Source organism: Phoxinus phoxinus, assembly GCF_949152265.1.
Source record: "Phoxinus phoxinus genome assembly, chromosome: 22".
NCBI lineage: Eukaryota > Metazoa > Chordata > Actinopteri > Cypriniformes > Leuciscidae > Phoxinus > Phoxinus phoxinus.
The window spans coordinates 20,881,276-20,896,779 of NC_136897.1; the positions used below are offsets into that span (position 1 = coordinate 20,881,276).

The 15,504-nt window shown below is 35.8% G+C and overlaps 2 protein-coding genes across 2 annotated transcripts in view; one reads left to right on the plus strand and one right to left on the minus strand.

Moving 5' to 3' along the window:
- Positions 1–371: 371 nt before the first annotated feature.
- On the plus strand, positions 372–15,115 carry rnf207a (ring finger protein 207a). Its single transcript, XM_079598210.1, is given in 14 exon segments — positions 372–735; positions 1,304–1,496; positions 4,265–4,374; positions 4,473–4,612; positions 5,723–5,727; positions 5,938–5,984; positions 5,988–6,041; positions 7,237–7,424; positions 11,722–11,884; positions 12,673–12,858; positions 12,962–13,013; positions 13,112–13,229; positions 14,518–14,598; positions 14,684–15,115. Coding segments are annotated over 13 exon segments (1,485 nt in total). The 5' UTR covers positions 372–735; the 3' UTR covers positions 14,832–15,115.
- Positions 15,116–15,413: 298 nt separating this feature from the next.
- Positions 15,414–15,504, minus strand: part of nr0b1 (nuclear receptor subfamily 0, group B, member 1) — a 2,483-nt gene continuing 2,392 nt past the window's right edge. The window contains exon 2 of the mRNA XM_079597301.1: positions 15,414–15,504. This exon is cut by the window's right edge and continues 1,056 nt beyond it. The gene's annotated coding sequence lies outside the window, so the exon portion shown is untranslated.

Consider the following 15,504-nt stretch of genomic DNA (forward strand, 5'->3'; position numbering starts at 1 on the left):
TTAATCGAATGAATTGTCTAAATTATGTTGTTGAGTGGAAAAATCACTGAAAAAATAAAACAAATAACAAGACTTAATATTTTTTATATGTCATTGAGATTACTCATTCACATAGCTTATTGGAAAGACTTGATATATATAGCTAGCTCAACTATAATCAAGACATAGGCTACAGACAATATGAACCTATTAAACTATTAGTAATAGTAGAACCTAATAAACTATTAGTAAAAGTAGAACAGTAACTTAAGAGACCATTGATATCCTATTGAACAAATAAAAGTATTATTATTATTTTTGCTGGCCAACTAACAGGGTACACAGGCTCTGGTTTCTCATATTGTCAGACTGCAGTTCAGCTTTACCTTTGGCAAACCTCTAGTCTCCTTTTGCAATCAGTTCCCCTCCCCTCCATCATAGTCAGCTGCTTGGCATCAGGAGTCCCAGCATTACTGTCATTCCAGCTGTATAGTGGTCAAGACCATAGTGTTAATCCACTGGCCCCTCCTGAACCAAGCCAAATTTACTGCGTGGGCGACTAAGTTTTGCTTGTGAAGAGGAAATGAGAACTGTCTTTACGTGCACTCAAGCACTCAGGGAGACATAATACAGAGATTTGTCTTGTTGGCCACATTAGGCCACATTCTGGAGATCATAATACCAATTGTGCAGTATGTTTGGAATAAAAAATATGCGAACTATTTTCGGACAGCATTGTTGTTTGTTTTTGATCAGGTAAGGTTTTTAATTTTTTATTGCATATAGTGTTAGTGAACTGCTTTGCTTCAATAAAAGACTAATTTTGAAGTAAAATCGTGAGAAAGATGGATTTGCATGAAGAATTTATAGCACTGTTTATTGATTGATTTTCCTATATCACTCACTGATCAGAACACTAGTCTATTTGACTGCAGGTTACTGAATTGAATTAGTTTTATTCATGTGTTTTTATTCATGACAATTTGTCTTTTGTCTTGTCTTTATTTCCAACCCAACTTGTCAGAGAAAGAGCAAGATTCTAATGTTATAATAATTAGTTTGAATAAAAAAATATTTTAAGAAATGCAGAATGTTCTTTTCTTTTATTTGTTTTAATTTATGTTATTGTAGAAATTCAGGGGGGAAAAAAATCTTACAAAAATCAAACTGGTATTTACATACAGTATAATGTCCCAAAAAACTAGATTATAGCTTTTCTTTATTTAGTTTTTTTATAATTCTGGATTGGATATAATTGGATAATTATAGTAATATCCATTTCGAACCATCCCGAATACTTAAAGGTATTTGCTGTGTTTTACAGATGGCAGGAGGAATCATCTTCTCTCACAATTACCAGTGGGATCCAGACTATTACAGGCTCCATCCACTCGTCTGTCACCTGTGTCATGAGCAATACAGCCAACCATGTCTTCTGGACTGCTACCACATCTTCTGTGCCACTGCCAGCTGCCTGCGTGGCAGAGTCAATGACAATCGCCTCAATTGCCCCATCTGTGGATAAGCAGAAAAATCGCTTATGGGGAGGTAAAAGACACATATACTGGTAAAGAAAATCGAGAGTGTGCATGAATCATGCTTGACCAATTAATGCGACATTTGCTCCGTGTGAACCTTTGTTCTGATATCAAACATTTTAAATGCTATAAAGTTAAATAAGTCACCCATAAGTAGACAATGTACAGTGCTGTGAAAAATTATTTGCCCCCTTCCTGATTTTTATTTTTTGCATATTTACCACACTTGATGATGATTCAGATCATCACACAAATTTTAATATTACACACAGATAGCCCAATGGATTACTTATTCAGATAGGGCCAGGCAGGTTTGGACAGCTTCTTTCCCTTAATAAATGAAGTCATCCTTTTAAAACTGCATTTTATATTTACTTGGGTTATCTTTGTGTAATATTAAAATTTGTTTGATGATCTGATTATTTACCAGTAAGTGTGACAAATATGCAAAAACAAAACAAAAAAACAAAAAATCAGGAAGGGGTCAAACAATTTCTCAGCACTGTAGATGCTGAAAAAAACTCCAATTGCTTCATTGAGATCCAAGTACACAGAAAGCTTTACCTCAAGGATTGGGGGGTTGGGTGAGGAAATGGAAATCGTGACAGAAGCGTTCAATCAGAACCAGCCACAGTAAACTGAAGCCAAGTTACATCTGGGTCTCCACTTAGTTTTCTTCAAGCTTGTGTTAATTCGAAAATGAATCTTTGCCAAACCTGGATTCCTGTAATCTTTCTTGTACTATACCCACCCACTCATTACACTCTTGTATATATAACCATCAAGTCTTCTGTTTTGAAGTGCTCTCCAAGGTTTTGATGACTTACAAATGTTCTTCTCACTGGTTGATGCTACATTTCATCATTTTCAATTCATCTTTTTTCTCACATCATGTTTCTCTTTGTTGATCAATAACAACTTAATCTTATCATGTGGTGTTGCGGTCATTTCTGGGTCTTGAATTAAATTTCAAATTCATGCAACATGCAACAAAGAAACATCATTCTTCCAAGACAGTGAGTGAGGTCCAGTTAGGAGCGGCACAGGGTCGTTGCTGTTGTTGGGACAGCTGCAGGACGACCCCATCATTCTGATTTTGGCACCACAACAAGCACTCCACATGATGGGCACTCCGATCACATCTCAACATGTCATTTAACAACAGATCCTCACACAAGCATCTTGGCAAATGTGCTTGATGCATTGATCCCACAGCTTATAGCAATTACACACAATCTGGTGCTGACCTATTTCATCTTGTTTCGAGGTGACTCACATATCTGCTATTTTTTATGTGTTTCTTTACAATGTGCAGGGCAAATTAAAAGAGACCAATATAGGGAAACTAACTAGTGATATATACAAAGTTCTGTCATAAAACTCTAGATGGCACCCTCCACCTTCCCCAGCTCCGCCTGTATAGATCTGTTATGGGTAATTCATGCAGGCTATATTTTACAGAAGCAGCATGTCTTACTTGCTCACAGCAGTGTGGTGTGTGTGTGTATTGGCAGTAGCAAGTCCCGTACTTGTATTATTGCTTACTTGTATTTGCTCTGCACTTGCACTCTGCACTTGTACTCTGCTATTCCGCCAAGACAAAACATATCAACATTGTCATATCCATTACCATGCCAAACATTCAGAGAGTTGTCATGACAGAGATTATATATCAGCCAGGCTCCGAAAGGAGACCTCCGAAACAAAGCTTTACCTTTAAAATAGCACAATAACGGAACTTAAAATAGTTTCATTTGAATATATTTTAAAATTACATTTATTCCTGTGATGACAAAGCTAAATTTTCAGCATCATTACTCCAGCCTTCAGTGTCACATGATCCTTCAGAAATCAATCAAATATTTAGATTTTGGTTTTCAAGAAGGATTCTCATTATTATCAATGATGTGATGCTAATGCTTATTTTTGTGGAAACATTTATTTGAAATAGAAAGTTCAACTTTTGTAAGCTTCTGCATCAACATAATATTGGCCATTTGGCATCCTGTCCTGTAGATCAACATCAGCTAATAAAAAACATACTTATTGATCACTAAAAGTGTAAACTGAACTTGAATACTCTCTGAATTGTTTCCTATGTCTAAATGACATGTCCGGATCCAACTACTGTTTTAGAAAAAAATGTTTTGAGCACCAAGTGTCTAAGCAGCAAAGCTTTTCCCTGCTATATTTATCCATCGTTTCCCACTGCAAACTTGCATTTGGTGTCTAAGTAGCCTGGCTTTATACGACCAGTGTATAGTTGCCAACAGTCTGTGGTTCAGTGGGTAAAAGCAAAGCTCATTTCAGCAAAGCAGTCCATTACCACAGCCTAACATAATAGAAATGCTGCAGTGTGCTTTCCCAAATTGTAGAACTTTTTCATTGCTTAGATTCTATTATATGGTAGGCTATTTGTTTGCATGTGAGTGTGGCGGTGTAATCTTTCTCAGTTTAGTGTGAGTGTGGGATCTTGCTTTGCCACTTAAGAGTTGCAGATAATGAAGCTTTTGTACTTTGCAGTACCACACACTCCCTCATGCAGTGAAATCTAGGAATTCACCACTTTGATGCTATTACTGGCACAGAAAAGCTGGTTATAATGAAAACAAGATAAATGTGGAGACTGACGGATGTACCTATTTGTGTCTGAGAACACATTGAACACATTTGTTATTCCTTTAACCCTAAGAAGTTAAAAAATGCATCACAAAGAAAGGTTATAAAGATAAAATTAAATATTTTAGTCGTGATGGGCACAAATGCACTTCCCCCAGAGGGCCGTTTGCTGAGGTTTCTGGTGGATAATTCGACAGACAGTGTAGTACAGTCTGCTAACTGTGATATGGAATGCAAAGTACAGCTACATGAAAAAAATATGCATTCATTTATGTTCAGGCATCAGCAGTAACAGCACATCTTTTTGACTGAATGTGCATGTATTTATGTGCACAGGATGCTGGAGTGATGTATTACTGTAACACCTGCAGCCAGCCACTGTGTGGAGAGTGCAGAGAGCTCACACACAAAGCCAGGATGTTTTCCCAGCATGATATTGTGTCCCTGGCCAAACGCACCAAAGAAGGGCACCGGAAGTGCTGAGTTTATTCCTTCATATACCATTTCGCATTTTCTTATCAGCGCTCCATGAAGAGATGTAACATGTTTTCGACAAGAGATAAAGTCCATGCTGTGAATCAAGTGTTTCAGAGACATGCCAAAAGAAGACTGTTGCCATTTGAATTGCAAATGTTTATAATTTAAATCAAATTAATCTGACTAATATTATTTCATTTCATGATATAGTGAGAATGCACCCACTGCATGGACATTGAGACTGCATAGAGCACGGATGTGAAATACTGGATCAAGCTATGGTGAGTAAGTAAAAAGTAAGGATTGTTCAATTCCAGAAACTGCCAAGAATCTTATAATATTTAAAGCATTAACTGAAAATGAGAAATGGTTCATCATCTTATACTACAGAATGTACACATGCACAGTGGATATTACATTTATTAATAAACGTTCAGTTTGGGGTCAGTAAGATTTTTTGGTAACAATTTAGTTTAGGGTCTAATTGTCACTATTAACTAGTTGCTTATAGCATGCATATTACTAGGATATTGGACTTTATCAGTACTTAAAGTACATATTAATGCCTTATTCTGCATGACCATATTCTACATCCCTTAGTCCAACCCCATACCTAACCCAACAACTACCTTACTTACTAATAAACAGTAATTAGGAGTTTATTGAGGCAAAAGTCGTAGTTAATAGTTAATAGTTAGAATATACCCTAAACTAAAAGTGTATAACTTTTTTTTCAGAAATGTATACCTTTATTTAACAAAAAATTCATTAAATGTATATAAAGTGACAGTAAAACATATTCATAATGTTACAAAAGATTTCTGTTTCAAATAAATGCTGTTCTATTCATTCCAAAAAATCCTTAAAAAAATGTATCATCAACAACCAAAAAAACATGCACAACTGTTTTCAACATTGATAATAATAATAATATGTTTCTTGATCACCGAATCAGCATATTAGAATGATTTATGAAGCATCATGTGACAGTCAGCTACAGGAATAAATTATATTTTAAAATATATTCAAATAAACATTAAACAATCATTTTAAATTGCAATAATATTTCTCTTTATTACTGATTTTTATTTTTGATCAAATCATTTCAGCCTTGGTGATCATTAGAGAAATTAGAGATTTAAAAGATTAGTGTATGTGAATATAGGAGAATATAATGTGTTGGATTTATACAGAGCTGAAGCTCTTAAGGTGAATAACTATTTCTAAAAGTTGTTGGACTCTGACCAACATCTAGTTCAAAGAGTACAACTGAACCAGTACCGACAAGTGGATGCATCTTGTACTGACCTGTTTTCTCCTGAAGGAGGTGAAGAAGCTGCCATATTGCTGAAGGCCATGCTGGGTGAAGTGTGAACAAATGCAGAAGAGGAGGAAAGTGCTATCTGTACTCAGTTCAACAGTATTCAGGTGAGGTAACACGCCAGAAGGGGGCACACTGTGACCACAGACCAGAATAATGGGCAGCTTTGTGAGCATTAGAGATGAATTCCTGGACAAAGATCATGTATGACCCAACCACACAATTTAAGGATAATGTCATTTGAGTTAAACAGGCCAAATATGTGCTCAAAGCATCACTGCAAATTTATTGTTGAGAATACAAATAGTTTAGTCCAAAAGTAAAAGCTGTTCTTTTCTTTTTCAGAAACACTCTCATGTTGTTCACAAACCGAAGGCCCATTACTAATTTAAGGTCATTAATATATTAAATGTCTTTAATGGTCTTTAAAAAAATATTGATAATCATTTTAAGATGTATTAAATTATTTTTTATGTAAAAGCTGATGATTTAATAGGCCTACGTTTCTTTGTGAACACTGAATGTTCAAAGGGGGAAAAATGTCACTGTTACAAGATATACAATCAACTAATACCTCCCATTTATGCCAAGTTATTCCTCATGATTTACTGTTGATGAATTATGATCATGTTTACTTTGTGGTGTCTACCGCTTACAGTGCATATTGGAAACCAAATGCCAATTACCAGGTACAATTTCAACTCTGGAGGCTTCCTCAGCACTTGTATAAACAGTGATAAGAACAGTAACAATGGCGTTGGTTTTACCGTATCAATTCAAGCTTGAGTCCTCATCCTTTGGAAGTACATGGAAAGTGGTTTGGTTTCGCAGCGCAGAAAACAGCGTCTTCTTGACATGTCGACTACACGAACCAAAATCTTTGAGGCCTCCGCTACAACTTGAGGGTGGGCCGAAGTAGACACTGTTCGCAGGCAGCCAATGAAGACCAAAGGCTGGAATTATGCAAATTTTTTACAAAATTACGTAGATTTGTGCAGGAAGTAAGACTGGAATTACTGATGACTCGTTTCAGGTATAGTTCAGAATCGGTTCTTTCTTTTGGAAAACAATAACTTGTGCATTCTGATTTTTTAAACTTGGCAGAACTTTTACATAAACAAACAGCTATATTATACACTACATTAAAGGTAATATCCGAAAAAAGCATTATAGGGGCACTTTAAATAATGTCTCAAGGAAAAAGAAAAAAAGTTTAAATGTATGCCCTATGACCCTTAACAGCAGTTGATGGACAGACTGTGTAGCATTGTAACGCTACCTCACAAGTTCTGCCCTCTCCAGAGTAGCAAGGTGAATACCAAACTTCTGCTGCCCTTTGTGCAGACCTCTGACACTAACAAAGTGTATGTATCAACTCTACAGATAAACACAAACTACCATGCTGAGTTTGCCCTCTGTCTGGAGCCTCTTCTGATGATGAGCCAGCGGAGGCCTGGATCTGTGACTAGAGGAACTGCTTTGAGTTACAGGTGAGCAGTTTATATGTAACCAAATTCAGCATAACACTATTATACGACTGCACTGTTATTCAACCTTGGACTGCCTGTGTATGAAAAAAACATAAATGCATGTTGGTGTGATTAAAGGACATGCAAATATATCTGATCTCATTTTTATAATCAGATGTTGTGATATTTATAACTAGAGCAGTAATAATGGCCACACTGTAAAAATTCAAATTGTAAAACAATTTCCCATTAAATGTAAAACAATTATAAATAGAACAATGTTTTTTAGGTAGCTGGAGTCCATTTTAATTTGAATAAGATAATAATGTAAATCTAATATGATATACATTACTGTTCAAAAGTTGCAGTAAGTGAGATTACTTTATTCAGAAAGGACAATTAAATTGATCAAAAGTGACAGGAAAGACATATATAATGATACAAAACATTTCTATTCCAAATATATCATGTTATATATCATCAGTTTCCACTAAAGTAATAAGCATAAGCACATTGATAATAATAAGCAATATGTCTTAATTACCAAATCAGCATATTATGATTTCTGAAAAATCATGTGACACTGAAGACTGGAGTAATGATGCTGAAATTTCAGCTTTGTCATCACAGAAATAAATTAAATTTAAAATATATACAAATGCAAAATAATCATTTTAATAATATTTCACTGTTTGTGTACCAAATGATCAAACAAATACAGTCGTGGTCTCACCAAATCTCAAATCTCAACAACCCCAAAGTTTTTTCACAATTAGCACAATTGTTTTCATTATAATTTATAATAATGCACGGATATGCCATTTTTTATGCACTTGGACTGCTCAAATTGTCTGAATTCTGTCTAATGACACAGAGCTGTCTACAGACAACAGGAAGGAGACACTAGAATTACGCCGGTGATTTCTCAGCCGGTTATTAAGCTCCTAAACAGAAAATGGTTTACATAACTCTTCCCAACAATGCACCAAGTGGCAACTGTCCTGTTATAGCTGTGAGTTAGTTCTGTGTCTGTGAGGGAGCCAGGAGCTGAGGTGATAACACGAGGCACAGGGAGCCTGACTTCCTGGAAAGCTCTCATTTCGGGAGAAGGGCTCAGACAGTTATGCCACTGACGGACCACTTCAGAGCCTTATTCATTATATAGAGCTGTATATGAGTACTGATTCCAGATCAGTTTAGCTCTTTAGATTGCAGTAAGATTAGTGCAGCAGAAGTGAACATGTGCTACTATCAGTGCAAATCTATATGAGCAGAGCTTACGAAAGAAAGGGATGTGATCCTAAATTCCCTTTCTCCGAATACACCACTGATCTCATTGCATAGAATTTCAGGTTGTGTTAAAGTCCTGTTGCTATGGATTGAACTACATGGAGGTTTTACAAGCACTTTTCTAAGAAACTGGAGGCGCTTGTTGTGGGAATATTGGGCTTAGTGTCTTCATATATTACTGTATATCTGCATAGTGCAGCAGTTATTTTCAGCACTGATGAATATTAGCTGTGCAGTTCTGCCTTTGTTCTGAGTTTGCTTGGCATTACAAATTGCATATTGTTATTCAGCAGCCCCAAATGTAATTGGAAAATAGTATTTGAGTAGTTTTATTAGATTATTTTAGATTATTATTTAATATTTTTTTAAGAATCAGTGAATAGGTCATATCACCCACCCCTATCCCAACCTGTGCAGCATTGTGAAAGATTAGCAACAGTGATTGATAACATGATTGATAATGTGATCGTTGCAAACATCTCTGTAAGAACGTGCACACTGGGGCATGTACATTTTTTATGTGTTTTAATAAAGGGGAGGGAATTGTAGAAAAGTAGGACAGAAACAAGCTGGTCAAGTGAGTTCACTTTAAAATGAAAATTCTGTCATCATATACTCACTCTCAAGTTGTTTCAAACCTGTATGAATTTCTTTCTTCTGCTGAACACAAAGGAAGATATTTTGAAGAATGTCGGTAACCAAACAGTTAACTGGTCCCATTGACTGACATAGTCTTTCTTTTTTTTCCTACTATGGAAGTCAATAGGACCAGTTAACGGTTTGGTTACTGACATTCTTCAAAATATCTTCCTTTGTGTTCAGCAAAAGAAAGAAATTTATACAGGTTTGAAACAACTTGAGGGTGAGTACATGATGACAGAATTTTCATTTTAAAGTGAACTATCCCTTTAAAGCTTTGTCATTCAATTTTGGTATTGTGACCACACTAATGTAGCCTAAATGTTTGAGATCGGAAATATTTTGTTAATACTTTTTTTTTTTTAAGAAGTCTCGTATGCTCACCAAGGCAACACTTATTTGATAAAAAATACAGTAAAAACAGTAACATTGTGAAATATTATAACTGTTTTCAATTTTAATATATTTTAAAATGGATTTTTTTCCCTGTTATAGCAAAGTTGAAATGTTAGCACCATTACTCCTTTCTTCAGTGTCACATGATCCTTCAGGAAAATCATCTAATATGCTGATTTGAAACATCTTCATATTTTTGTGGAAACCGTAAAACATTTTTCAGGATCCTTTGATGAATGGAAAGTTAAAAAAAATAAAAATATATTTGAAATAGAAATCGTGTGTAACATTACAAATATCTTTACTGTCAGTATTGATAAATTGAATGTGTACGTTTGATATTTTGTTATGTAATGCAGTGGCATTCCTACATTTTTCCAATGTGGCTTGTTGGAGCCACTCCACAATATCAGTCCTAATCCTCTAAACCTATTATCATGATTAAAAGTTTCCATATTGAATTCCCTTTGTATATGCCCTGCACATTTTCACAAAAGACCCGACATTACAGCCTCAATGCATCTACACACCCATAGTGATAAGAGATCAGAATGTATACAGCTATTCCACCACAGCAACCTCCATCTCTCCATAGAGAGTCCAATGACGCAAGTCCCTGTGACAACTTTCCACATCAATCATCCCTACCGTGTTCAGGTTTGTGAAGCCCTCCACCAAACAAACGTCCTCCCCCATCTACCCCCATGACAACAGACAGGATAGTACAGGCGTCAGGCTTCTCTCACTATTTTTAACAGAATTTCAAAGAAGTGTTTCGGATTCTGCTCGTCGCACATAGTTCACACAAAGCACTTTGTTCCAAAGCTGCTGATGTCACGGTTGGTGCCAGGATCTTAAATTGGTAAAAGTAAGGGGGTGGGACGCTTGTCACTTAGGCTCGGAGAACATACATTGTCCAGACTCACTCGAGGGACTTGTACCGCCACAGTACTAGGGAAGAGAGATTAGAGGAGCTAAACTAAGGTAACTGTCTTTATTCTTGTCGTTTTCTTAGTAACATCATGAGCTTTCAATAGGGATTTTAGTTCTTGATCTTTTAATTCTTGTTCCTGAACCTCAGGAATTTCCAAATGAGGTTTGTGGATTAAGGTGGGAATGCTGCATTCACTACATTGTTAATTGACCATCAATGGTCATCGAGCTCTGAAAATGGATAAGCACCAGAATCTGAGTTTAATTTTAGCCAAAATAGTTCTGTATGTCGGTGTTTTGATGGTTGTTACATAATATATCAATGTTCTGCTTTAGCCGTATAGAATTACGTTGCTCAGTGTCGTTAACATAAACTTTAACTATTAAAAATAGTTTTCGTCAATTAAAATAAAGCTGAAATAAAATGACTAAACCTAAAGACAAATTCTAAACTACATACTCTAGTTAACAGTATACTCTAGTTAACATGAATAAAGAATTAACAATATTACAGCATATATAAATCTAAATTATTGTTCATTTTAACATTTACTAATACATTATCAAAGTCAAAAGTTGTGTTTGTTAACAATTAGAACTAACATGAATTAACAACTGTGTTTTTATTAACTAGGCTAATATTAACAAGGATTAATAAATACTGTAACAAATGTTTTGTTCATTGTTAGTTAGTTACATTAACTAATGTCAACAAATTAAACCTTATTGTAAAGTGTTACCATTAAAGTTAAAAAAATAAATATTAAAAAACTAATACAAATGACAAAAGCGGTTTAAAAGCATATGCAAATATTAAATGTGCATTTACCGGTTTGTTGTATTTGTAAATAACAAAAATGTTTTGTTTTTAACAAAATGTGTACCTTTTTTTGTATTTGCATATGCATCTTTAAGGACTTTCCCATTGGCTTAAAGTCCATTCTATGTCAGTAGTCGCCAGGTTAAAATCTTTGCGAGATTAATCTTTGCCTTTAAAAAACAATTCTGACTACAGGTGTAAAATAAGAATGATGTGAGGATCTCTCATTCCCTTTCACAGGCTGTCAGCTCTGTCTATGTCTTGCCCGTCACCGTCTCTCAGTGAAATGCCTTTTGGCCGCAGGCCCACCTTTCACAGATACATTTGTACCAAGGTGCTGCTGGCCGAGGGCAGAGAGTCACCCTTTACCGAGCACTGCCGCAACTTTGAGAAGAGCTACAGGGTGAGAATTAGTCCTCTTTGATACGTCAGTCTACCCCTAAACATGGACAGAATTAAACTTCTATTTGCTATTAAGGAAAAATTATGTCAACCTCATCATTCTGTTTTAAATGGAAATACCTCATGATGGGAATCCCTAAAAGGTTCTATATGACAGAACCCTTTAAGGCAGTGGTTCTTAACCAGGGGGCCAGGGTCCACTGGGGGCCTCAGCAAACTTCAAAGGGGTCCCTATAAGATGATCTGAATAATAATAATTCTGTCATCATTTACTCAGCCTGAAGTTGTTCTAAACCTGTATGAGTTTCTTTGTTCTGTTAAACAAAAAAATATATATTTTGAAGAATGTTGGTAACCAACATATTTGGTTCCCATTCCCATTTTTCATACAATGAAAGTCAATGGGGACCAGCAACTCTTTGGTTACAAATGTTCTTCAAAATATCTACTTTTGCGTTCAATGGAACAAAGAAACTCATGCAGGTTTAAAACAACATCAGGGTGAGTAAATGATGGCAGAATTTACATTTAAGGTTCTATAGAATCTTTTCTACTTAGAGTGTAGAGACTCTTTAAAGTATATTATATTCTATACATTAAATAATCTCTTCTATTATTTCAACATTTTTGAATGCTGAAACCAAGACAATCAAATGCCTTTTCATTCCATTCATGTGCTCTAAAACAATGCTTTTTCTTGTATTTTGGGTAAAAAATCAATACAAATAAAAATACAATTGTGTATAACGTGTATTATTTGATCAATTATATGCATACTTCATGTGCCAGGTTCTTCAGACAGAAGTCCAGAGGCTGAAGGATGAGGTTCAGGAGATGCACAGAGACCTGACAAAACATCACTCTCTCATCAACACGGACACCATGGATAAGATCCTGGAAAGGTCTCTAGTCATTGATGAACAGATCGCGTCTCAGTACTCTGCCGTGCAGACCCAGAGGGCCGTGTTTCAGGAGGTGAGGCTAAATTATAATTCCTGCAAAAACATGTTAGGTTTTTTTGTTTGTTTGTTTTTTAAACACAACAGTGCACCTTAGAATATTTTGGTTGTGTTTCTAGATATGGGATGTGACCTTTCAAAGAGTAACCAATGCGCAAGAGATCTATGAAGGTGAGGAAAAACAACAAATTGTCTGTGAAGCCTCAGGGTTCATTTTATCATGCAAGTTAAACTATTAATATGTGAACTAATTAATTTTATAATTACAGCACAGCTTCATGACCTTCTGCAGCTGAAGCAAGAAAATTCCTACTTGACAACCATTACACGACAGATTGGACCCTACATCTTATCCATAGCAAAAGTGAAAGAGCGTCTGGAACCCAGGTTGTTTTAACATTTAAATATTCATTATATATATTTTACTTCTGCTTTCCATTCGCTTAATATAGTCAAAGGGATAGTTCCCCAAAAATGAAAATTATTTCATTAATTACTTGCCTTCATGTCTTTTCAAACCCGCAAGACTTTAGTTCATCTTCAAACACAAATGAAGATATTTTTGATTAAATCTGAGATCTTTCTCTCCCTAGACAGCTACCAACTATCAATTTAATGCTTCAAAAAGTTCATAAATAGATTATGAAACTAATCCATATGAATTAAGCGGATTAGTCCACATTTTCTGAAGAGGCCCTTTCACACCTACCTTGTTTGGTTCGGATTTTCTGACTTTTCAGTTTGAGCCGAACCTAAACTAAAGGTGTGAAACCTCCCCCGGACCACGGTCAAACAGACGAAATTTGGTCCGATGAAAAGAGGTAGCGTTAGTCTCGGTCCAGATCAAACTGAACAAAGGTTTGGTTCGCTTCTAGTGTGAAAGCATTTTCTGTATGGTTCGGACTTTCAGACCATTCACAGGAAGTTCCGGTGGTTCCCGCGTAGCCGAAGAAGACAAAGATATATAGCAGTTGATGACGACAGGACGCAAGTATGTCATGTTAATTTCTTTAGTGTGCTCACATAATTGCAGTGTGAAACCAAACCAAAACTTACCGAATGTATGAAATGTATCAAAACATGAACTTTGGTTCGGACCTTGGTGCGGACTTTGAGGTGTGAAAACGCCCTTAATCGCTTTATTTGATGAACCAATTGAATTTAAGCTTTTATTCATATATAAACATTCATCAACGCACACATCAGCTGGTAAACGGATGATCAAGCATGTTTGCTTGACATGCGAGAACCAATGAGGTTCATTCTCGTGTGTTACACAGTACATTTAGGCCACCACAAGAACCAGTGAGGTTTGTTGTCGTGCGTCAAGCAGGTTCGGTTGAGCTTCTGTTTATGTTCGCTGGTCAATGTTTATTTGTAATAAAAGACGAAATTTAATCTGTTCATAATAAAGCGCTCAATTTATAGTTTTACGATCTCTTTATGAAGTTTTTGAAGAGTCAAAGTTGTAGTTTGTATATGGAAGGATAGAAAGCTCTCAGATTTCAACCAAAAGATCTTAATTTGTGTTCCGAAGATAAATGAAACGAAAGTCTTGGAACGAGGTTTAGAATGACATGTGGGTGAGTAATTAATGACGGAATTTTTATTTTTGGGTGAACTATCCCTTTAATTATTTTAGTCTTTAAATAGTATATAGTTGATGTATTTACAGGTTTCAAAAGCCTGAGGATGATCGCATGGACACCATAGTTAAAATCTGTGAGGACAATGCAATGACTACTGAACAATGCAGGTGATGTATTATTTGATGTTACTGTTCAACAGCTCAAAGTGCAAATGTTAAAACAATAACAATGACATGTCATTTCTTCCACCAGCTGCAATGAGAAGAGTTGCTCAGCAGTCTATGACAGGGACTCTCTTATCCTGCCACCTGGTGAGACACTAAAGAGCAGTGACTTCGGTTGGCAAAGAAAGCCGATAAATCTTTCAGAAACCTCTTGCTGCAAAGAGCTGCCACTATAGAACCGCATGTATGGATGAACACTGACCACAAACGTGGCATGTGCTTTCAAGCGTGCTAAATGTCAACACATGAACATGGGGCTTTACTGTAACTTCAAAATAATAAGGACATGAATGAAATTTATGTTTTGATATTTATGTAATAATGTTTTAACTAAGTGTGTCAAATCAAATGGACCTTAGCTATAAACCGACTGCATCGGATTGGTATTTTGCTTTTAAAAGAACAGCATTTCTTTGAAATACAAATGTTTTTTCTTTACGGTCACGTTTGATGAACGTATATGTATTCTACACACGTCAACGAAATCACGAGGCTGTTACTTAAAAATATAGCCTACTGCTACATAAAGGACCTAATAAATCAGTACAGTAACTTACATTTTAAAAACATAAATTGCCAACTACTTCGTCTTTTATTGCTCCACCAATGACAATTGTTTCCAAGTCAAGGCAGGATCAACTTGCCAAATCTGAGCAAATCAGCTCCTGAATAAATCAGCGTAGCGTAATTGGAAGAATCGGTTGAGTGAATCATTCAGTGATGTCCTGTTCACTTGTTTCATTCCTGAACGAATCTGTGTTTTTGAATCAATGACTCACTCATAAAGACAGTCCATTGTCGCCACCTACTGTCGTGTCTATGTAGCCTGCAGTGGTTAGGGAAACAATA